Here is a 25,488-nt window from a genome sequence, read left to right as displayed (position 1 = left end):
ACAAAACAACTTTTCAAAGGCTGGTTCGTTTTCAAAGGCTGGTGTCGTAAAACATTCTGTGAATGGAGCAGGTACATGTTGGAATTTCCAAAAACATGTGTCCACTGTGTGCGCATTTCACCATTGTGATGGACTGAAAGGGTGGGTGTGTGAAGGCCGTTCTATTCCTGCTCGTTGGCGACATCTGCTGGCCAGAAGAGAGGTAGACCTGGAAGGGTAAGAGCCTAATGACACACACCAGAATAAAGCTTAGCTTGGAGGTTGGGTGGTGTTATTATTTTTTACCTGGCTTTAGCCAGATCTGTTTTTGGTCTGGAGCAGCAAGAGCTGACATACAAAGCCCTCCAACGCTGGGAGGGATCTCGAACCCAACTGGACAGGAACCTACCGGATGTTATTTGGCCCTAGACCTGACCCCAGTAAGATTAAGCCTGTTGGATTTCTGTTTTCTTTTGTTGGATATGCCGGTAAACAGCTTAGCTGTCCGGTAGCAGAGGGACCGGAAGACCCGTGTAGAAAGGCTCAAAGAAGAGCTAGGTTTTGGTTTTATTGTTTTCCGGCGCTATGGCGTTTTCCAGGAGAAAGGTCAAAATTGGTCTACGCTTGTGTTACTTCACACTCTAGTCACTTGCTGGCCAGCCCCCCACCGCTACACCGTGTTCAATTCAGAGAGGACCTTCGTCTCCCCATTGAGCTGCAGCATAGTCTAGCTGTAGAGGCTGAGACAAGCCCAAATAAAAGTACGGAATGAAAGAGGTGTGTGTGTCCAGGCATCAACGTATGTCAGAATGGAGGAATGATAAACATAAAAAGCCAAACAGCAAGCATTGCCAACCCTAGCATCCCCTCCTCCCTGTCCTGTAGGTGATTGTTGCAGCCTGTGAGACTCTGAAGTCTTCCCTGGACGCCCTCTCTGGTTCCCCCCCACCACCGCCCACCTCCTGCTACACACCCTCACCATCCCCTCTGACCTGCCCTCTGATGCTTAACCACCCCAGCTCCAGCCAATCCCATTCTGACAGGAGAGACTAAAGAGAAAGACCGATGGCCCATGATGTAGTAAGTAGACAAAGGGAAGCGTCTTAATTCAGATGCAAGAGCTGCATGTTGGGTCCCAAGGAACCTGATTTTGCCACTCCAGTTGTTTCATATCAGTGCTGATGAAGAGACGGAAGCAAGGAGAGGACACCATTTAAGATTGAGATACACCCTTCATATCAGATTGAAGAAGTGTGAAAATATAACTCTGTTTTATATAACTCAGTAGAAATATGTTTTAATTGTATACTGATGACGACACACTGCAAACCAGCTAAATCAGACAGGGTAATATGAGGGTAAATAGGGTCCATAATAAATAAATATTATTATTATTGAAAAGGAACCATATAGTATAAACATGACTATAGAACCATATAGTATAAACATGACTATAGAGGGAACCATATAGTATATACATGACTATAGAGGGAACCATATAGTATATACATGACTAGAGAGGGAACCATATAGTATAAACATGACTATAGAACCATATAGTATAAACATGACTATAGAGGGAACCAAATGTCACATAACCTTGCTGTAAGGACATGATTGCTTAACAAATAGCATGCAGATGACAGAACAACCCAAAAAAAGGCAACTGATTAAACATTGTTGAACGCCAAGTCATACAATACTTAGACATCACTTTGCGTTTATTCGTTTGTCAAATACAAAGTCGTTGGATCCTCAGAGGAGCAGAGTTTCACATTACATCTGAAGCTACAGTACTGTTTTCAGGGTTCAGCGTTTCTTGGGCTTGGTTTGTCTGGGGCTAGGCTCAGGCTTCTGACTCACTGGTTTGGGTTCAGGGCTGGACACCTTTGACTTGGGAGACGCTGCCACAGACTGCTTGCTCACTGCAATGCAAATTGTATGGATGAGTGTCCAAAACACAAATTCAACAGTTTTGACCTATCACTGAAGGGGTGTTACAGTGATGACCTATCAATGAGGTGTTTTACGCTGTTGACCTATCACAGAGGTGTGTTGACCTATCACAGAGGTGTTATATTGTTGACCTATCACAGAGGTGTGTTAGGGTGTTGACCTATCACAGAGGTGTGTTACGGTGTTGACCTATCACAGAGGTGTGTTACGGTGTTGACCTATCACAGAGGTGTGTTACGGTGTTGACCTATCACAGAGGTGTGTTACGGTGTTGACCTATCACAGAGGTGTGTTACGGTGTTGACCTATCACAGAGGAGTGTTACGGTGTTGACCTACCTTTGGCCTCCAGACTGGGCCTACCCTGTAGCTGTCTCTCCAGATCTTGGATCTTCTCCAGCGCAGCCTGGAGGGCCTCCTCTGCCTTTAGGGCCCGCTCCTCTGCTCGCTGGACACGAGCCTCAACCCCACTGATAGACAGAGAGACAGGTACAGACAGACAGGCAGGTACAGACAGACAGAGACAAACAGGCACACAAAATCAAAAAAGCACACAGGCAAGATGGCCCTTGTCGGACAGAAAAATAAAGTGAAGCACTTTAGATAGTGTGGCCGCTCATGAATGACAAATAACTTACAGTAACTCGTGCTGCAGAACCCCTACTGTGGCCAGGGCATCAAAGGCTCTCTGACCGTTAGGTGTGTGTGGACGGGCAACCATGTCTTCAGTCTGCCGAGGGCCAAACAAAGAAGATTTGGACATTGGATCTGAATGTCTGTCTTTCTACAACAATGTTTTCATAATGAAATTATATACTGGTAAAACACACAGCACCATGTACTGACCCCATCCAGCTGAATAGTATCCTCCCCCAGGGTTCGCTCAATGATGTTACCATCATGGCCTATCAGCTTCATAATAGAGCCGGCCAGTGAGCACTCCAAGGCCTCTTCTGGGTACTCTGCCTCCACCTACAGGTCAAAAATAGGTATTGCAGAACAATTCCAAAACTGCAGTCGATGAGACATCCAACCTCTGGCTCTCTGAACAATATTAAATCGTGAGTGAAAATATGTGATGGGTGAAGTTGCTAATAGAACTAGGGTCCGTTTAGCATTTCCCCATTAATGGTAAAGATTAGGATTGGGGGATGGGAAGCTCATTCTAGATCTCACCCCAGAGCTGTATAAAAACAAGTCACTTGCAAGTCAAATCAAATGTTATTTGTCACATAGCCAAATATAACAGGTGTAGACCTTAACGTGAAATGCTTACTTACAAGCCCTTAACCAACAATGCAGTTCAAGAAGTAAAGTTAAGAAAATATTTACTAAATAAACTAAAGTAAAAAAATAAAATAAAAAGTAACAATAACGAGGCTATATACAGGGGGTACCGGTACCAAGTCAGGTAATTTCAATGATTTGGATTAGGAGTCCTTGTTGAACACCTCTCAGGTACTGGAATAGGACATGGGCAGTTTTGTTTCAAAATGTGTTTTAGTAGTATTCTTTGGTGTAGCTACTGCAGGTATAAGCTCACCATGTGTACGACCTCAATGAATTCCATTGGACTCTTCTTGTTCGGCTCCTCTTCTTCATCCAAAGCTTCTAGTGGAACAACTGCCGGTAGGTTCATCTGAGGAAAGCAGGTGATGTAATTATAAACTCAGCAATAAAATAAACTGCCTTTTTCAGGACCCGGTCTTTCAAAGATAATTTGTTAAAATCCAAATAACTTCACAGATCTTCACTGTGAAGGGTTTATACACTGTTTCCCATGCTTGTTCAATGAAACATAAACAATGTATGAACATGCACCTGTGGAACGGTCGTTAAGACACTAACAGCTTACAGACCGTAGGCAATTAAGGTCACAGTTCTGAAAACTTAGGACACTAAAAGAGGCCTTTCTACTGACACTGAAAAACACCAAAAGAAAGATGCCCAGGGTCCCTGTTCATCTGCGTGAATGTGCCTTACAGGCTGACTACATCGCTCGCGTCGCGTGCATGATCGTTGCAAAATAAATTTTGAAATCTATATTATTAAATTATTGCACCCACACTGTTTGCTCGCGCCAACGAGCGTCTGCGTTGCCAAGGGCAAAAATAGAAGTCAGTTCTATTTCTGACGCAGATCGTGCTGCAAGTCCTGCCTCTCCCATCTCCTCATTGGTTTATAGAAGCAGGTACTCACGTGGCATCTCCTCATTGGTTTATAGAAGCAGGTACTCACGTGGCATCTCCTCATTGGTTATACCCACGTGGGTGACTGAAGACAAACGAGGTCAGTGGCGGTAATACACCTAATTTATGAAAGTTGCCAATCGCAATATAAAGTCAAGAGAAGAAAAAGCCTGGAAGGAAGAGAGATGACTAGAAACGATTCGGTTGACTGTTTTATGTGTGGATTAATTGGTGGAGTAGAAGTCCTTGTGCATTTCAGGTAAAATAATAACTCAATGTTTGTATCCCAGGACAAATTAGCTAGCAATTGCAAGCTACCTAGCTAAATTGCCATAAATGTTTCATGCTTTTCAACCTGTCCCCAAATTAATATAATTGGTTTGTTTTGATTTTTTAACCTGCGTGTCGTGATCGCGTTTGGTGTGGGGGGACAAAATACATTTATGCACGATGGCGCACGCACGCAGCCAGTTTGGGTTCTGTCTCTTAGGCATGCTGCAAGGAGACATGAGGACTGCAAATGTGTCCAGGGCAATAAATTGCAATGTCCGTACTGTGAGACGACAGCTGATCGTCCTCGCAGTGGCAGACAACGTGTAACAACACCTGCACAGGATCGGTACATCCGAACATCACACCTGCGGGACAGGTACAGGATGGCAACAACAACTGCCCGAGTTACACCAGGAACGCACAATCCCTCCATCAGTGCTCAGAATGTCCGCAATAGGCTGAGAGAGGCTGGACTGAGGGCTTGTAAGCCTGTTGTAAGGCAGGTCCTCACCAGACATCACCGGCAACAACGTCGCCTATGGGCACAAACCAGACAGGACTGGCAAAAAGTGCTCTTACTGACAAGTCGTGGTTTTCTCTCACCAGGGGTGATGGTCGGATTTGCGTTTATCGTCAAAGGAATGAGCATTACACCGAGGCCTGGAGCAGGATCAATTTGGAGGTGGAGGGTCCATCATGGTCTGGGGCGGTGTGTCACAGCATCATCGGACTGAGCTTGTGGTCATTGCAGGCAATTTCAACGCTGTGCGTTACAGGGAAGACCTCCTCCTCCCTCATGTGGTACCCTTCCTGCAGGCTCATCCTGACATGACCCTCCAGCATATGACCATGCCACCAGCCATACTGCTCGTTCTGTGAGTGATTTCCTGCAAGACAGGAATGTCAGTGTTCTGCCATGGCCAGCGAAGAGCCCAGATCTCAATCCCATTGAGCACGTCTAGGACGTGTTGGATCGGAGGGTGAGGGCTAGGGCCATTCCCCCCAGAAATGTCCGGGAACTTGCAGGTGCCTTGGTGGAAGAGTGGGGTAACATCTCACAGCAAGAACTGGCAAATCTGGTGCAGTCCAATGAGGAGGAGATGCACTGCAGTACTTAATGCAGCTGGTTACTTTTGATTTTGACCCCCCCCCCTTTGTTCAGGGACACATTATTCCATTTCTGTTAGTCACATGTCTGTGGAACTTGTTCAGTTTGTCTCAGTTGTTGAATCTTGTTATGTTCATACACATTTTTACACTTGTTAAGTTTGCTGAAAATAAACGCAGTTGACAGTAAGAAGACGTTTCTTTTTTTGCTGAGTTTATATCACATAAACAAAGCTCTTGACTTTTTAAAAATGTTTAAAATTACATCAAAACAGCCATCAAGCTAGTTGAATCAACGTTGTTTCCACGTCATTTCACCAACAACAATTTAGGCTATATTTTTCCTACTGATGTTCACAAATGAAAACGGAAAACTGATTGGGTTTCAAAGAAGTCATCAACATGAAGGAATTTGGGATTATTATTTTTTTACCCAACTTTTTACCTCCATCTATATATTTAACCTACAATGATATGGCAAAAAAATTCATTCACTTTGAATTTACGTTAGTTGACATCTCAATCAAATGTAAATCAAAACTAAACATTAAACTGATGTCAGTGCCCAGTGGGATGGTATTCACACATCAGGTGGCTAACTGCAAGGTAGCGAGGGATCACAGTAAAGGATTATGACAGGCTCACCAGAGATTCCATGCTGGGCATCGCAGAGGGAAGGAGTTCCGTGAAAGAACGATGGACCAAATTCAGTGTGACGAGCAGCTCCACGGGACTGCCCTTCTTGTCGGACAGCAGGATCCGACAGGACTCCATCCACTCGCCACATTCCCTCTGAGCAGCGTGAACGCGCGCACACACACACAAACACATATACACGCATGCACACACAAGCACAAACACACAAGCTTAGCATTCACATCCTTGAGTGCAAAACAATGAGAATGTTAGCAGGCTCTACACAGCAAGCCTTTGTGTGGGTCAGTGAGTACCTGCAGTTTACTGAGCTCAGAAAGCTCATTCTCTGAGTCATCCCGAGCCATGCTCCTCTGAATCTCCTCCTCCACAATGGCCCGACAAGAGCTGCACAGAGAGAGAGAAAAAAAAGCTCTGAGTTAGTGTGAACCATCTTCTTACACCCGAAATCCACATGATCCACTCATCGGTATGCTTACAAAATTTACGATCCAGTGTGGCTCAGTTGGTAGAGCATGGCGCTTGCAATGTCAGAATTGTGAGTTCGATTCCCTCTGGGGCCACCCACACGAAAATGTATGCACGCACTACTGTAAGTCGGAAAAAAGCTTCTGATAAATGGCATTGAGGAGTATACCACCTCAGTCATCGGCTTCATCAATAAGTGCATCGACGACGTCGTCCCCACAGTGACCGTATGTACATACAGTGGGGCAAAAAAGTATTTAGTCAGACACCAATTGTGCAAGTTCTCCCACTTAATTTTCATCATAGGTACACTTCAACTATGACAGACAAAATGAGAAGAAAAAAAATCCAGAAAATCACATTGTAGGATTTTTGATGAATTTATTTGCAAATTATGGTGGAAAATAAGTATTTGGTCACCTACAAACAAGCAAGATTTCTGGCTCTCACACTCCACTCGTTACCTGTATTAATGGCACCTGTTTGAACTTGTTATCAGTATAAAAGACACCTGTCCACAACCTCAAACAGTCACACTCCAAACTCCACTATGGCCAAGACCAAAGAGCTGTCAAAGGACACCAGAAACAAAATTGTAGACCTGCACCAGGCTGGGAAGACTGAATCTGCAATAGGTAAGCAGCTTGGTTTGAAGAAATCAACTGTGGGAGCAATTATTATGAAATGGAAGACATACAATACCACTGATAATCTCCCTCGATCTGGGGCTCCACGCAAGATCTCACCCCGCTATGCCCTATTACGGACTACAAAGGGAAACCCAGGCGAGAGCCTACCAGATGAGCTAAATGCCTTTTATGCTCGCTTCAAGGCAAGCAACACTGAAGCATGCACGAGAGCACCAGCTGTTCTGGATGACTGTGTGATAACGCTCTCGGTAGCCGATGTGAGCAAGACCTTTAAACAGGTCAACATTCACAAAGCCGCGGGCCAGATGGATTACCAGGACGTGTCCTCAAAGCATGTCCGGACCAACTGGCAAGTGTCTTCGCTGACATTTTCAACCTCTCCCTGACCGAGTCTGTAATACCTGAATGTTTCAAGCAGACCACCATAGTCCCTGTGCCCAAGGAAGCGAAGGTAACCTGCCTAAATGATTACCGCCCCGTAGCACTCACGTCAGTAGCCATGAAGTACTTTGAAAGGCTGGTCATGGCTCACCTCAACAGCATCCTCCCGGATACCCTAGACCCACTCCAATTCGCATACCGCCCCAACAGATCCACAGATATCGCACTCAACACTTCCCTTTCCCACCTGTACAAAAGGAACACGTGAAAAAAAAAAAAAACCTTCAACACCATAGTGCCCACAAAGCTCATCACTAAGCTAAGGACCCTGAGACTAAACACTTCCCTCTGCAACTGGATCCTGGACTTCCTGACGGGCCGCCCCCAGTTGGTAAGGGTAGGCAATAACACGTCTGCCACGCTGATCTTCAAAACTGGGGACCCTCAGTGGTGTGTACTTAGTCCCCTCCTGTATTCCCTGTTCACCCACGACTGCGTGGCCAAACACGACTCCAACGCCATCATTAAGTTTGCTGACGACACAACAGTGGTAGGCCTGATCACCAACAATGAGGAGACGGCCTATAGGAAGGAGGTCAAAGAACTGTTAGTGTGGTGCCAGGACAACAACCTCTCCCTCAATGTGAGCAAGACAAGCTGATTGTGGACTACAGGAAAAGGCAGGCCGAACAGGCCTCCATTATCATCAACGGGGCTGTTGTGGAACGGGTCCAGATGTTCAAGTTTCTTGGTGTCCAAATCACCAATGAACTATCATTGTCCAAACACACCAAGACAGTTGTGAAGAGGGCACGACAAAACCTTTTCCCCCTCAGCAGACGGAAAAGATTTGGCATGGATCCTCAGATTCTCAAAATGTTCTACAGCTACACCATCGAGAGCATCCTGATCGGTTGCATCACCGCCTGGTATGGCAACTGCTCAGCATCTGACGGTAAGGTGCTACAGGTGGTAGTGCATACGGCCCAGTACATCACTTGGGCCAAGCTTCTTGCCACCCAGGACATATATAACAGGCGGTGTCAGACGAAAGCCCATAAAATTGTCAGAGACTCCAGTCATCCAAGTTAGACTGTTTTCCCTGCTACTGCACAGCAAGCGGTACCAGAGCGCAAAGTCTAGGACCAAAAGGCACCTTAACAGCTTCCACCCCCAAGCCATTAGACCGCTGAACAATTAAACAAATGGCCACCGGTACCCCCTCCATTTGTTTGTACACTGCTACGACTTGCTGTTTATTATCTAGGCAGTCACTTCACCCCTACCTACATGTACAAATTACCTCAACTAACCTGTACCCCCGCACAATGACTCGGTGCCAGTACCCCAGGATATAGCCTCGTTATTGTTGTGTTATTGTGTTACTTATTTTATTATTATTATTACTTAAAAAAAATTATTATTATTATTATTTTTTACTTTAGTTTAATTGGTAAATATTTTCTTAACTCTTCTTGAACTCCGCTGTTGGTTAAGGGCTTGTAAGTAAGCATTTCACAGTAAGGTCTACACTTATCCGGCGCATGTGACAAATAAAGATTGATTTGATATTTACCTGGTGATATATTTGGAGAAGTAGTCCAGTTTCTCTGAGAGGTTCTTGGCGTCTTCCTCTAGTTGCTCCAGGGAGACCTCCATGATGGCGGTGGTGTTGATCCCCGGCAGGGCGTCTTGCTCCTGGTCGTCACAGTGGTCTGGGACCATCTGGAGGAGCATGTCCACCATCCAGCGAGTCAGAGCCGTGTGGATGGAGTTCACCTGGAAACACAGGCCAGAGACAATACGTAGGGGCTGGAGGGGTACTCTACTCCTTTTATAGTGACCCTATTCCCTAACAGTAGTGCACTATATAGGGAATAGGGTGTCATTTGGGACGCATTAATATCTTCCCAGGTCTCTGGTCAAAACCAGTGCACTATAAAGGGAATAGAGTGCAATTTGGAATGCATCCATAAAATCAAACGTACACACATTCCAATAGCAGGTAAAGGAATTGCTATCCAGGGACAGCTATGCCCATCTCCAGTACCTCCTCACATAGCCTTCGGTTCTCACAGTCAAAGAAGTTGGCTTGGGTCAAGATGAACTCCCGGAGAGTATTGAAGACATCATTGATCTCGATCCTGGAATAGACACAAATTGTTTGACAAAAAAAAAAAAAGAAGCTTTGCAACAAACGGGTTCTGGTCAAAAGTAGTGTACTATACAGGGAATATTGTGCCATTTGGGACAAACATATAACGTACAAAGAGGAGCCAGGAGAACTCACTGGACGTGTGGTTTGTGCTTGACCCTCTCATTCTCAGGCTGGGTGCTGTGGACGTGCTTCAAGGACTCCTCCGCCAGCAACATCCAGCTACCCAGGGCCTTCTCCAGCTTCAGCCAATCACAGTGGGGCAGCCTCTCGGTGCGGCCAACAAGGGCCTTCAGTCGGGTGGCCCAGAATTCCATCACCCCGACCAGACTCATCAGTTGCTTGTGGATTCCTGAAAGGGCCACACAGACCCGTTGGTAAGGGATACATTCAGGTATGTATGGGATTATCAGGGTTCTTCAGTATGGACCAACATTTGTTGAATCAGGGGGGGTTCGTGATGGGATGAAAAAAAACCCTGCACACCCAGTACGTAGTTCTCCAGAATTCTACCTTCGGCTCCGGTTTCCTGGGATCTGCTGTATATTCCCTCCAGACTGCGTCCGTATCTCACACTCTCTCACCGCCATAGAAATACAATCTATAGAACATGCAGCCCAATTCTAATAAACTTTTCTGTGACGATGGGTCATTCCATTTCTAAGCTCACCACTCTCGCCGTTGATGCGCGTGCCCAGCTGCTTGTGGAGCTCCGACACGGCCAGGCCCAGCTCCCTCATGGCCTCCTGGCCCCTGGGGGGCTCGCCGTCTGGGGCCGGGTGTCTCCTGAAGAGCCGGAGGCCCACCTCCTCCCAGGCCTCCTGCAGCTGGCCCAGCATTTTGAGGGTCTCCTGGCAGGAGAGGAGGTCTTCGCCCCCGTAGCGCTCACACTGAATGGTCAACGCCTGAAGGATGGGGGAGAGGATGGAGATGTCAGTGGGACTGTCCGTTATACCTGACTCACAGCAGCAGCTCCCGAGTGGTGCAGAGGCTAAGGCACTGCATCTCAGTGCTAGAGGCGTCACTATAGACCCTGTTTCGCATCCTGGCTGTATCACAACCGGCCGTGATTTAGAGTCCCATAGGGCGGCGTACAATTGGCCTAGTGTGGTTCAGGTTTGAGTTTGGCCTGGGTAGGCAGTCAATGTAAATATCTGTTCTTAACTTTTTTTTAAATTTTTTTAATTTTATTTCACCTTTATTTAACCAGGTAGGCTAGTTGAGAACAAGTTCTCATTTACAACTGCGACCTGGCCAAGATAAAGCAAAGCAGTTCGACACACTCAACAACACAGTTACACGTGGAATAAACAAACATACAGTCAATAATACAGTAGAAAAAAAGTATACAGTGCCTTGCGAAAGTATTCGGCCCCCTTGAACTTTGCGACCTTTTGCCACATTTCAGGCTTCAAACATAAAGATAAAACTGTATTTTTTTGTGAAGAATCATCAACAAGTGGGACACAATCATGAAGTGGAACAACATTTATTGGATATTTCAAACTTTTTTAACAAATCAAAAACTGAAAAATTGGGCGTGCAAAAATATTCAGCCCCTTTACTTTCAGTGCAGCAAACTCTCTCCAGAAGTTCAGTGAGGATCTCTGAATGATCCAATGTTGACCTAAATGACTAATGATGATAAATACAATCCACCTGTGTGTAATCAAGTCTCCGTATAAATGCACCTGCACTGTGATAGTCTCAGAGGTCCGTTAAAAGCGCAGAGAGCATCATGAAGAACAAGGAACACACCAGGCAGGTCCGAGATACTGTTGTGAAGAAGTTTAAAGCCGGATTTGGATACCAAAAGATTTCCCAAGCTTTAAACATCCCAAGGAGCACTGTGCAAGCGATAATATTGAAATGGAAGGAGTATCAGACCACTGCAAATCTACCAAGACCTGGCCGTCCCTCTAAACGTTCAGCTCATACAAGGAGAAGACTGATCAGAGATGCAGCCAAGAGGCCCATGATCACTCTGGATGAACTGCAGAGATCTACAGCTGAGGTGGGAGACTCTGTCCATAGGACAACAATCAGTCGTATATTGCACAAATCTGGCCTTTATGGAAGAGTGGCAAGAAGAAAGCCATTTCTTAAAGATATCCATAAAAAGTGTTGTTTAAAGTTTGCCACAAGCCACCTGGGAGACACACCAAACATGTGGAAGAAGGTGCTCTGGTCAGATGAAACCAAAATTGAACTTTTTGGCAACAATGCAAAACGTTATGTTTGGCGTAAAAGCAACACAGCTGAACACACCATCCCCACTGTCAAACATGGTGGTGGCAGCATCATGGTTTGGGCCTGCTTTTCTTCAGCAGGGACAGGGAAGATGGTTAAAATTGATGGGAAGATGGATGGAGCCAAATACAGGACCATTCTGGAAGAAAACCTGATGGAGTCTGCAAAAGACCTGAGACTGGGACGGAGATTTGTTTTCCAACAAGACAATGATCCAAAACATAAAGCAAAATCTACAATGGAATGGTTCAAAAATAAACATATCCAGGTGTTAGAATGGCCAAGTCAAAGTCCAGACCTGAATCCAATCGAGAATCTGTGGAAAGAACTGAAAACTGCTGTTCACAAATGCTCTCCATCCAACCTCACTGAGCTCGAGCTGTTTTGCAAGGAGGAATGGGAAAAAATTTCAGTCTCTCGATGTGCAAAACTGATAGAGACATAACCCAAGCGACTTACAGCTGTAATCGCAGCAAAAGGTGGCGCTACAAAGTATTAACTTAAGGGGGCTGAATAATTTTGCACGCCCAATTTTTCAGTTTTTGATTTGTTAAAAAAGTTTGAAATATCCAATAAATGTCGTTCCACTTCATGATTGTGTTCCACTTGTTGTTGATTCTTCACAAAAACATACAGTTTTATATCTTTATGTTGAAGCCTGAAATGTGGCAAAAGGTCGCAAAGTTCAAGGGGGCCGAATACTTTCGCAAGGCACTGTATATACAGTGTGTGCAAATGAGGTAAGATAAGGCAATAAATAGGTGAGGCAATAAATAGACCATGGAGGCGAAGTAATTACAATAAAGCAATTAAACACTGGAATGGTAGATGTGCAGAAGATGAATGTACAAGTAGAGATACTGGGGTGCAAAGGAGCAAGCTAAATAAATAAATTAATACAGTATGGGGATGAGGTAGTTGGACAGGCTATTTACAGATGGGCTATGTACAGGTGCAGTGATCTGTGAGCTGCTCTGACAGCTGGTGCTTAAAGCTAGTGAGGGAGATATGAGTCTCGAGCTTCAGCGATTTTTGTAGTTCGTTCTAGTCATTGGCAGCAAAGAACTGGAAGGAGAGGCGGTCAACGTAGGTATTGGCTTTGGGGGTGACCAGTGAGATATACCTGGTGGAGCGCATGCTACGGGTGGGTGCTGCTATGGTGACCAGTGAGCTGAGATAAGGAGGGGCTTTACCTAGCAAAGACTTGTAGATGACCTGGAGCCAGTGGGTTTGGCGACGAGTATGAAGCGAGGGCCAGCCAAAAGAGCGTACAGGTTGCAGTGGTGGGTAGTATATGGGACTTTGGTGACAAAACAGATGGCACTGTGATAGACTGCATCCAATTTGTTGAGTAAAGTGTTGGAGGCTATTCTGTAAATGACATCGCCGAAGTCGAGGATCAGTAGGATGGTCAGGTTTACGAGGGTGTTTGACGCATGAGTGAAGGATGCTTTGTTGCAAGAGCGACATCATTGATGTATACAGAGAAGAGAGTCGGCCCGAGAATAGAACCCTGTGGCACCCCCATAGAGACTGCAAGAGGTCCGTATAACAGGCCCTCCGATTTGACACACTGAACTCTGTCTGAGAAGTAGTTGGTGAACCAGGCAAGAAAATCATTTGAGAAACCAAGGCTGTTGAATCTGCCAATAAGAATGTGGTGATTGACAGAGTCAAAAGCCTTGGCCAGGTCGATGAATACGGCTGCACAGTAATGTCTCTTATCAATGGTGGTTATGATATCATTTAGGACCTTGAGCGTGGCTGAGGTGCACCCATGACCAGCTCGGAAACCAGATTACATAGCGGAGAAGGTACGGTGGGATTCGAAATTGTCGGTAATCTGTTTGTTAACTTGGTTTTCGAAGACCTTAGAAAGGCAGGGTAGGATAGATATAGGTCTGTAGCAGTTTGGATCTAGAGTGTCTCCCCCATTGAAGAGGGGGATGACCGCGGCAGCTTTGCAATCTTTGAGAATCTCAGACGATATGAAAGAGAGGTTGAACAGGCTAGTAATAGGGGTTGCAACAATTATGGCAGATAATTTTACAAAGAGAGGGTCCAGATTGTCTAGCCGGCTGATTTGTAGGGGTCCAGGTTTTGCAGTTCTTTAAGAACATCAGCTATCTGGATTTGGGCGAAGGAGAAATGGGGGAGGCTTGGGCAAGTTGCTGTGGGGGGTGCAGGGCTATTGACCGGGCTAGAGTTAGCCAGGTGGAAAGCATGGCCAGCCGTAGAAAAATGCTTATTGAAATTCTCAATTATAGTGGATTGGTGGCGGATCAATTATAGTGGATTGGTGGTGGATCGGTGGTGACAGTGTTTCCAAGCCTCAGTGAAGTGGGCAGCTTGGAGGAGGTGTTCTTATTCTCCATGGACTTTACAGTGTCCCAGAACTTTTTTGAGTTTGTGCTACAGGATGCAAAATTCTGCTTGAAAAAGCTAGCCTTAGCTTTCCTAACTGCCTGTATATTGGTTCCTAACTTCTCCGAAAAGTTGCATATCACGGGGGCTATTCGATGCTAATGCAGAACGCCACAGGATGTTTTTGTGCTGGTCAAGGGCAGTCAGGTCTGGAGATAACCAAGGGCTATATCTGTTCCTGGTTCTACACTTTTTTAAAGGGGCATGGTTGTTTAATATGGTGAGGAAGGCACTTTTAAAGAATAACCAGGCATCCTCTACGGACGGGATGAGGTCAATATCCTTCCAGGATACCCAGGCCAGGTCGATTAGAAAGGCCTGCAAGCTGAAGTGTTTTAGGGAGCGTTTGACAGTGATGAGGGGTGGTCATTTGACCGCAGACCCGTTACAGTTGCAGGCAATGCGGCAGGGATTGCTGAGATCTTGGTTGAAGACAGCAGAGGTGTATTTGGAGGGCAAGTTGGCTAGGATGATATCAATGAGGGTGCCCATGTTTACGGATTTGGGGTTGTACCTGGTGGGTTCATTGATAATTTGTGTGAGATTGAGGGCATCAAGCTTAGATTGTAGGATGGCCGAGGTGTTAAGCATGTCCCAGTTTAGGTCACCTAGCAGCACAAGCTCTGAAGATAGATGGGGGGCAATCAATTCACATATGGTGTCCAGGGCACAGCTGGGGGCAGAGGGTGGTCTAAAGCAAGCTACAACGGTGAGAGACTTTCTGGTTTCTGGAAAGGTGGATTTTTAAAAGTATAAAAATGTTAGATTGCAACACCGCCCCCTTTGGCAGTCCTATCTTGTCGGAAAATGTTATAGTTAGGGATGGAAATTTCAGGGTTTTTGGTGGTCTTCCTAAGCCAGGATTCAAAGGCTATAAGAACTGGACGTCTAGTATGTTTGAAACAGAGAGTAAAAGGGGTAGGTTTCTGGGCGCAATAAAATAGATTCAAGGCATAATGTACAGACAAAGGTATGGTAGGATGTGGATTCAGTGGAGGTAAACCTATGCATTGTGATCACAGGAGTCCAGTGAGTAGTAAGGCTGGCTGGAGACACGGCGATTCAGTCAGCTAGTTGGCCGGGGCTAGCAAACTAGCCCCGGCCAGGACATCGCAACGGAGGAAGTCTGTTATAGCCTCCTCGTGCGGAGACTCCTCGTCAGTTGTGATGGATTAGTAGGGTTCAGTGTGGTAAAGGGGTCCAGTTCCATGTGGTAAAGGGGTCCAGACCAATTGGCAAAATAGGTATAGTGGCCAAAGAAATTCAGCTAACGGTCCGATTTGCTCTAGACCGCTAGCGGGCCGCGGAAAGCAGGCTAGCAGATGGGTATTCAGGGGACGTCGCAACGGAGGGGCCAGTTTAATAACCTCCTGGGGCAGATTATGTCAGTACTTCTTTCGTGAAGGATCGGCGGGGCTTCGTACCGGCAGTAAAAGGGGTTCAGGTATATGTATTGTAGCCCAGGAATGGCTGATGGACCTCTTCAGTTAGCCGGGAGATGGGCTTAGCATGGGCTAGCTTCAGGCTAATTGGTGATTGCTTCGGGACAGAGACATTAGCCAGGAGTAGCCACTAGGATTGCAGCTAGCTAGCTGCGATGATCCAGGTGAAAAGGTTCAGAGCTTGCGGTGGGAAAACCGGGGATATGGAGAGAAAAATAGGTCCGGTATGCTCTGGTTTGAATCGTGTTGTGCAAACAGGCGAGAGTTTTCCGAGCTAAAGGATAGCTGATGACCGCTAGCAGTGGTTAGCTGACTACTAGCTAGTAGCTAGTTAGCTGGCTAGCTTCTGTTGGGGGTTCCGATTCAGAAGTGAAGGGAAAAACACTTTCGAAAAAAGCAGATCCATACCACATTGGGTGAGGCGGGTTGCAAGAGAGTATTTTGAAGTTAAGGTTTAGAAAAATATGCAAAGAAAAAATATATAAAAGATATATATACACATGCGACACGACAAAGACATCTGACTGCTACACCATCTGGGATTAAGAAGAACTGATTTGCTTAGTTTAATAAAGGTTCAATAAAATAAACAGGCCAGCTCAGTACAGCTAAGCTTGGCTCAGCACGGTTTCACTCAGTAGTGTGAAAAGGGTATTACAGTGGTGCTACACTGGTGACATACAGTTGAGCAGTATTCTTCTTTCCTGGTCCTGAGGACTCACAGAGTGTGCAGGGTTTTGTTCCAGTCTAGTACTAAAATATATCCAGTGATACACATATGAAAGCGTTAAAAACCTCAACATTAAAACAGGAACAGAAGAACAATTCTTACATTGGACCACTGTTTCAAATCTGAATAAAGCTGTTCTTCTGAAACTTTCTCAAATTTCGGATCCGGGCTCCTACAAAACAAACAAACATCACAATGATATGAAGACAAAACAATGACAACTGCTCTCGTGACAGGCTGACAGTCATTTCTATGAGTAGGTGCCAGTGGGCATGTCTACGCTACCTGATGTTGGTGCCAACAAACGTGTGCCATTTGACGATGTCAGCTTGTATGCTACTTATCCCCTCACAGTGACCGTGCTCAGCCTCTCTCAGACTCTGCACAAAGGACGTCAGCTGCTCCTTCCACTGCTCTGTCAGCTGCATGATATGGTTCAGGTCTTCTGTGTCCTACGAGATATAAGGTTTATGTTTCATTATTATTTTCATCAGTATGAAGTTGTTTTATTCCAATTCAGTCAATTTGTCATATGAGGGACGAGACCAGGACAACATAGAAAAATAGAATACCGTATCAATAATAGATGATTTCAGAAAAGCAGGAATTCCCATCTACGGTGAATGGCCTATGACAGTGTGGAGTTTACCTTGGAGGTCAGGAAGAGTGTAAAGTGCTCAGCAGTCTTGGTCCAGGTCTGCTCACTGACGTGAAGCCTGCTGGCCAGCTGGAGGTTGTTCAACTTGATCACCTGGGAGGAAACAAATCAATATCAACAACTCTGATATATAGGGTTGTATTCATAACGGTACTTCGTAGCAAAATATTTTGCAACGGAAAACTAAAATGTCCTGGTAGCTCCTCCCTGTTTCTTCCGTTTGGTGCCAAAAGAATAAACCCCAGTTAACACTAGGATCAGGACGAGAGAAGTCTGCGGTTCTGCTCCCTTCTCTCCTCGTCTTCACTTTGAAATCTACAATACCAGTCAAAAGTATGGACACACCTACTCATTCAAGAGTTTTTCTTTATTTTAACTATTTTCTATATTGTAGAATAACAGTGAAGACATCAAAACTATAAAATAACACATATGGAATCATGTAGTAACCAAAAAAAGTGTTAAACAAATCAAAATATATTTTAGATTTTAAATTCTACACAGTAGCCACCCTTTGCCTTGATGACAGCTTTGCACACTCCTGGCATTGTCTCGACCAGCTGCATGAGGTAGTCACCTGGAATGCATTTCAATTAACAGGTGTGCCTTCTTAAAAGTTAATTTTGGGAATTGATTTCCTTCTTAATGTTTGAGCCAATCAGTTGTATTGTGACAAGGTAGGGTGGTATACAGAAGATAGCCCTATTTGGTAAAATACCAAGTACATATTATGGCAAGAACAGTTCAAATAAGCAAAGAGAAACGACAGTCCATCATTACTTTAACTTCTTGACGCTACCCATCCCTTAAGAGGGATAATTGTCATCAGCAACTGCTGAATAGCATAGCGCCACAGTCAAATAATATGACAAAAAATATTAATATTCATGAAATCACAAGTGCAATATTGCAAAACACAGTTTAGCCTTTTGTTAATCCATCTGTCGTCTCAGATTTTGAAATTATGCTTTACAGCGAAAGCAATCCAAGCATTTGTGTAAGTTTATCGATCGCATGACAAAACGTTAAGTACACTTAGCATCAGGTACTTTGGTCACGAAAATCAGAAAAGCAATCAAATGAATCGTTTACCTTTGATGATCTTCGGATGTTTTCACTCACGAGACTCCCAGTTACACAACAAATGTTCCTTTTGTTCCATAAAGATTATTTTTATATCCAAAATACCTCCGTTTGTTTGTCACGTTATGTTCAGAAATCCACAGGAAAGAGCGGTCACGACAACGCAGACGAAAATTCCACATAATATCCATAATGTCCACAGAAACATGTCAAACGTTTTTTATAATCAATCCTCAGGTTGTTTTTAAAATATATATATTCGATAATATATCAACTGGGAGTGTAGGTTTTTCAATAAGACAGGGAGAAACAATGGCCGCAAAACTCACTCAGATCCCCCACCTATCCACTTACGCAATGTGATCTTTCTTGCTCATTTTTCAAAACAAAGCCTGAAACTATGTCTAAAGACTGTTGACACCTTAGGGAAGCCATAGAAAAAGGAATCTGGTTGATATCCCTTTAAATTGAGGATAGGCATGCATAGGAACAGAGAGGTTTCAAAATAAGAGGCATTTCCTGATTGGATTTTCCTCAGGTTTTCGCCTGCAATATCAGTTATGTTATACTCACAGACAATATTTTGACAGTTTTGGAAACTTTAGAGTGTTTTGTATCATAATCTGACAATTATATGCATATTCTAGTTTCTGGGGCTGAGAAATAGGCCGTTTCAAATGGGTACGTTTTTTTGCCAAAAACGAAAATACTGCCCCCTACACGCAAAAGGTTAAGACACGAAGGTCAGTCAATGCGGAACATTTCAAGAACTTTGAAAGTTTCTTCAAGCGCTATGAAGAAACTGGCTCTCATGAGGACCGCCACAGGAAAGGCAGACCCTGAGTTACCTCTGCTGCAGAGGATAAGTTCATTAGAGCTCAGATTGCAGCACATATAAATGCTTCACAGAGTTCAAGTAACAGACACATCTCAGCATCAACTGTTCAGAGGAGATTGCGCCAATCAGGTCCTTCATGGTCAAATTGCTGCAAAGAAACCACTACTAAAGGACACTAATAAAAAGAAGAGACTTGATTGGGCCAAGAAACACGAGCAATGGACATTAGACAGGTGGAAATCTGTCCTTTGGTCTGATCAGTCCAAATATGAGATGTTTGGTTCCAAACGCCGTGTTTTTGTGATGAACTCCGCAAGTGTGGTTCCCACTGTGAAGCATGGAGGAGGAGGTGTGATGGTGCTTTACTGGGGACACTGTCAGTGATTTATTTAGAATTCAAGGCACACTTAACCAGCAAGGCTACCACAGCATTCTGCAGCAATACGCCATACCATCTGGTTAGTGGGACTATCATTTTTTTTTCAACAGGACAATGACCCAAAACACACCTCCAGGCTGTGTAAGGGCTATTTGACCAAGAAGGAGAGTGATGGTGCTGCATCAGATGACCTGGCCTCCACAATCACCCGACCTCAACCCAATTGAGATGGTTGGGGATGAGATGGACCGCGTAGTGAAGGAAAAGCAGCCAACAAGTGCTCAGCATATGTGGGAACTCCTACAAGACTGTTGGAAAAGCATTCCTCATGAAGCTGGTTGAGAGAATGCCAAGAGTATGCAAAGCTGTCATCAAGGCAAAGGGTGACTACTTTGAAGAATCTAAAATATATTTTGATTTGTTTAACACTTCTTTGGTTACTACATGATTCCATATGTGTTATTTCATAGTTTTGATGTCTTCACTATTATTCGAGTAAAGGAGTAGGTGTGTCCACTTTTTACTGGTACTGTATGTCCTAACATAGCTATGCATTCTATTGTATTTCAACATGTCCTAATGTTGCTAATGCTACAACAAGATGGCTGACAAGGACTGACGAACGGACAAACAGACAAGATAGATGGAAAGTTAGACCGAAAGACAGACAGAAATACTGACAGAAGGACAGCAGGCCGACAGACAAGACAAGACAAGACAGACCGACAGACCTTGAGTGACAAGTGGTAGGAACGGACCGGCGGACAGACTGACACAGACAGACGGACGGACGGACGGACAGACAGACAGACAGAGGAACAAAGAGAGAAGGACAGATGAACGGACGGGCGGACAGACAGACAGAGACCGACCTTGAGGGCCAGGTTGTAAGTGACTCTGCTCCACAGGTCCCTCTCATCCGTCAGTCTGGCCACCTGTCCCTCCAATCTCCTCCTCTGCATCTCATACAGGCCATGGTACTCTCCCACCACACTGAGGACACAGGTACATAGAGGTCATAGGTCATACATCCTAGTACAGTTTATAGTACAGTAGATAAGAGTTGTTCCTACTTGTTCATATTTAGCCATTTGTGTACATATTATCCCAGATTATTTTCAGAGATTTCATCTTTGCAAAGTTTGCACAATTTAGATAGGGGGTAGAAGGATAGGAGACATAAAGCATATTCAGATAGGGGATAGAAGACAAGGAGCAAAGCTTAAATCATTAAACTTAGTAAATAGTGTCCGTGTACAGTATGCACAGCAGCAGGTATGATGGCCAATCAGTCACTTACTCAGAGTTCTTCTGTGATTGTTCCAGAGCCTTGGCCAGCTCCTCCTGTGCTCTCTCAGCCTGCTTGGACACATACTCGTCATGCTCCCTCATCTTACACAGCTCTCTGAAGTGCACACGCACAAGAATACACAGACAAAAATCATATACATAGCTAAAGGGAAAAAAATCTTCTAAATGATGTACTGTATATATCAATATAGATTCTGTAATTGCAGACACCCCCCCCCCCCACACACACACACACAGTCCCAGGCTCACGTGTTAAGCTTAGAGATGGAGCTCCTGAAGCAGATGATCTCCTCTGTGAGCCTGCGGTCCAGAGCTCTCTGGGCCAGTGTCTCTGTGTGGAGACCCTTCAGCTGCCTGGGGATACGGTCCAACAGAGCCACATACCTCTGTCTGGACCACAGGAGCACACAGGGAGGGACACAGTTAGACCTACACTGAGTATACCTTCCTAATATTGAGTTACACCCCCCCTTCCTTTTTGCACTCAGAACAGCCTCAATTCATCAGGGCATGGACTCTACAAGGTGTTGAAAGTGTTCCACAGGGATGTTGGCCCATGTTGACTCCAATGCTTCCCACAGGTTTGTGGTTGACCATTTAAAAAAAAACATTTAATTGAATTTAGTTACTATCTTGTCTCATCGCTACAACTCCCATACGGGCTCGGGAGAGAAGAGCCATGCGTCTTCCGAAACACAACCCAACCAAGGCGCGCATCCAACCCGGAAGCCAGCCACACCAATGTGTCGGAGGAAACACCGTGCACCTGGTGACCTTGGTTAGCGTGCACTGCGGCCCATTGGGCGCGATATGACAAGGATATCCCTACCGGCCAAACCCTCCCTAACCCGGATGACGCAAGGCCAATTGTGCGTCGCCCCATGGACCTCCCGGTCGCGGCCGGCTGCGACAGAGCCTGGGCTCGAACCCAGAGTCTCTGGTGGCACAGCTTAGACCAGTGTGCCACCCGGGAGGCTTCAAAATCCTTCTTTAATCTGTCTCCTCCCCTTCATCTACACTGATTGAAGTGGATTTAACAAGTGACCTCAATAAGGGATCATATCTTTCACCTGGATTCACCTGGTCAGTCTATGTCATGGAAAGAACAGGTGTTCTTAATGTTTTGTCCACTCATTGTATGAACTGGATCCTGGATCGCATTCATAAGGGCACACTGGAGAAAAAGGTTCATGGAGTCCCCTCCCCCCTGTACTTACCTGAGCTTAGCCAGGAGCTGTCCTCTCTCAGCACACTCCACACTGACCTGTCTGATCAGCTCATGGAACACTATGTTGTAGATGTTCTGTTCCACACGCACCAGCTCTAGAAGGCCTTGCATCTGGGTAGGGGGTCACAGAGATGATGTGTGTCTCAAATGGCACACTATTCACTACATAGGGTAATACTTTGACCCCGGACCCATAGGGCTCTGGTCAAAAGTATTACACTATAGGGAATAGGGTGCCATTTGGAACGCAAACGATATCATCAAACATATTTAGTGGACAAGGCACAGAGAAAAAAATGAGCTAAGATGGTTGGATTAAGTCAACGGTAATGTCCTGTCCAATCCAGTTCAGTTACATACATTATGTCACTTCAGGAAACTTACATATGTTACCTATGCCAATTCGGTCACACTTGATTTGAACTGTACGTCATTACAGTGTCATAATCTTGTCATAAACATGACAACAAATGTGATAAAATGTCAGAGACAGAAAGCTATAGAATAAACATGATACTGTTTGCATCCCAAATGGCACCCTATTCCCTATATAGTGCATTATTTATATGCCCTGGTCGAAAGTAGTGCACTACCTAGGCAATAGGGTGCTATTTGGGATTGACCCTGTGTCCTGGTTTACCTGTGACAGTCCAGTCAGTGCTCTGTACTCCTGGTTGACCCCTGCTCTGTCCAACATCTCATCCATCACCTTCATCAGCTGCACTGCCTCCAGCCGCCCACTGGGCCTCCTGAGGCATACACACACACAAACACACATATACACACACACGTACAAACACACACACACACACACACAAACACACGCACACACACGTACAAACACACACGCACGTACAAACACACACACGTACAAACACACACACGTACAAACACACACACACACACACAAGTATACACACACACACGTACAAACAAACAAACACACACACTCACAAACACACACACGCACACACAAACACACACACAAAAACGCACACACACACGCACAGAAACACACACATAACAGTGGTCACCAACCCTGGTCGTGAGAGCTACAGTGTGTGTACAGATCAATAATCTGATCAGCTGAATTAGGTGTTAGTGCTGAGATAGAACAAAAGTCTGCACTTCCTGTAACTCTGATTACTGCTATAGACATTTGCCATGTTGTTACAGTCATTCAGAACACTGCATGTTGACATGATCACTTTTTCACTCACATTGATGGAAAGACTTTGAGCATCCTTTCGTCGTCCTCCAACAGTACTGTGAATTTACTAAAACGGGAGAGAGGAATAGAAGTCAGCGGAGGGGGAAAATACAACACACAGTAGAATCTTCCTCACTCACTCGTCATAGCACTCCAGTCCTTGAACCCCTTTGTTTTTCACAATGTGATATTCCTCTGGGATGAGGCTCTCCATAAGGCTCATGTCCTGGGGAGAACAACACAAGGGCCTGTTAAACAACACAGAACAGACTGTGTCTGGTAATGACCGTGTCTGGAATCAGATCAATTCATTGACGATGGCCACACATTTAAAGGCAATGGCATTTGGGTGCACTCGTTTGCATCTCCCGCTTCCCCGGTGCGTGGAGATTTCACTTTAGGACCAATGGAATGGTCTAAAATGTGCAGCCTATGCCAATCTGGGGCCCCGGACATTGCAAAATATAAGCGTCCATTTGTGTTTTTATATGCATGTCCGGGCTCTGCTTGCCTTTTGAATGCCCTGTGTGTGGGTGGTGCCCCTGTCAGCCATGGGTGGCAGGGGAATCCTCTCCCTCTGAGAGGCCATGGAATCACACAAAAAGGAGATGTCCCTGAGCCAACACACAGTACACAACACAAAACAATCACAGACAGAAAATGAGTAATGCATTTTGCTATAAACATTTAGATACACTGATATGGCAGCTCATGTCCCCTTTGCATTGCAAATTCCCAACAAGAATTCGTATTGGTCAAACCTGCCCGCTCCAGTCAATGACGTTGGTTGGTCGAGAAAGTATTTGTATTTCTTGCGTCCAACTGGGTGATGCCAAACCGCGTCCGTGTGTCGTATTCCATAGACCTAAGGGAGGCAGTTAAACCAAGAATAAACAACCATAGACAAACAAAAAAAACGATTTACTTACAAACAATGTAGTGTGTCATGTGAGAGGAATCTGGTTAGACTTGACTCTGGCATTTGACATCTATGCTGGACCAAACCGCACTAAAGCCCTGGATCAGTTACCATACATAAACCATACCTTGAAGTCTTTGGGGGTCTTGGTTAGCTTTGGGGGTCCCAACCTATCATGGGGACAGATGGTTGAGGTGAGGGTGGCCAGGAGCTCATCTGGGATCAAGTCATTCTGCATCGGGACAAGCTGCATCTTTGATCGATCTGTCACTGGCACCTGTTTCTCTTTCAGCTCAGGGAGTTCTAAAAGGGCTGAGGACAGACACAAACATACAACATAATGCTCAATTGAGTCAATCAATCAAATGTATTTATAAAGGTGTTCTGCAAAGTATTGTATTGTAAGGGAAAATGTCTGGAAGCTGAAATATTGGAATTCATAGGTACATAATAGAGAGAGAGCACATGTTCTGCCACAGCTACTGTTGCAAGCTATATGTAACTAGGGCCAGTGCTATGTAAGAACCTTGGGGCGTCCCCCCAACCAACCTTAACCATTTTAAAATGTCAACTCCAGGGACGTCCGAAGGATCCCGGATAGCACAAACCGTGTAGCTAGTAGCTAGCTTAACAAGCAGGATAGAAACACCACGCATACACCTGTCTGTCCATAGTTTACCTCTGTCATGATCTTCCACAGGCGATACAAGAGAATGACTTGACTTTATCCTTCGGCCCTCTGGTTTCGGTAAGACAGGAGGTGACGGGCTTGATTTTATGGATGCAGACATCCTCAACTAACATTAGCTAGCTACAAAATGTAAACAATAATACTAATTATAGCGAGCTATCTAACGTTAGCCAAAAATAGCCCAATTAACATTAGCATGTTCGCATGTAGTCGATAACTCGCCACTTCCAAGCAACTTTGTTCTGCATAGCGTTGTTATAAATATTAGCGTCCATGAGAGAGCAAAGTAGCTAGCTAAAACCTCACTGAAGAACTTTAGTGTCACTGGAATTATTTCAAAACTCCTGTCAGTCACTTCCCCCCCATGGAGTTGTTGCTATGGACGCTCAACTGCAGCAAATGGGCGTGTCTGTAGACGAGGAGGGTCGGAGGAAAGCCCTCGTTCCCATGGAGAGTCCAAATTTCATAAACCCAGTCCCAGGAGGTTGGTGGCACCTTAATTGGGGAGTACGGG

The 25,488-nt window shown here is 45.1% G+C and overlaps 1 protein-coding gene across 1 annotated transcript; it reads right to left on the bottom strand.

Annotated features, from left to right (window-relative positions):
- Nucleotides 1-1,242: 1,242 nt before the first annotated feature.
- Nucleotides 1,243-25,488, bottom strand: axdnd1 (axonemal dynein light chain domain containing 1). Its single transcript, XM_021557652.2, has 25 exons — nt 24,963-25,488; nt 24,411-24,595; nt 24,126-24,229; nt 23,876-23,978; nt 23,505-23,590; nt 23,375-23,431; nt 22,795-22,903; nt 22,144-22,265; nt 21,176-21,316; nt 20,916-21,020; nt 20,488-20,608; nt 17,307-17,408; nt 16,943-17,109; nt 16,760-16,829; nt 10,482-10,716; nt 9,947-10,163; nt 9,707-9,800; nt 9,233-9,435; nt 6,454-6,544; nt 6,149-6,295; nt 3,478-3,573; nt 2,781-2,906; nt 2,573-2,664; nt 2,274-2,404; nt 1,243-1,904 (listed from the first exon to the last, which is right to left on the bottom strand). The coding sequence occupies exons 1-25, from the start codon at nt 25,072-25,074 to the stop codon at nt 1,789-1,791; spliced, it is 3,132 nt and encodes a 1,043-aa protein (XP_021413327.2). The 5' UTR covers nt 25,075-25,488; the 3' UTR covers nt 1,243-1,788.

The sequence above is a fragment of the Oncorhynchus mykiss genome, chromosome 1 (genome assembly GCF_013265735.2).
Source record: "Oncorhynchus mykiss isolate Arlee chromosome 1, USDA_OmykA_1.1, whole genome shotgun sequence".
Classification (NCBI taxonomy): Eukaryota; Metazoa; Chordata; class Actinopteri; order Salmoniformes; family Salmonidae; genus Oncorhynchus; species Oncorhynchus mykiss.
This window is presented reverse-complemented; position numbering and strand designations above follow the sequence as displayed.

Bases quoted from the DNA above. Each gene is read 5' to 3' on its own strand.
- axdnd1 (XM_021557652.2), bottom strand. From the start codon at position 25,074: ATGTCTGCATCCATAAAATCAAGCCCGTCACCTCCTGTCTTACCGAAA. The intron at 16,830-16,942 runs GTAGCGTAGACA...TTTGTTTTGTAG, and splicing joins TTTGTTGGCACCAACATCAG to GAGCCCGGATCCGAAATTTG. The intron at 2,665-2,780 runs GTCAGTACATGG...GGCCCTCGGCAG, and splicing joins ATACTATTCAGCTGGATGGG to ACTGAAGACATGGTTGCCCG.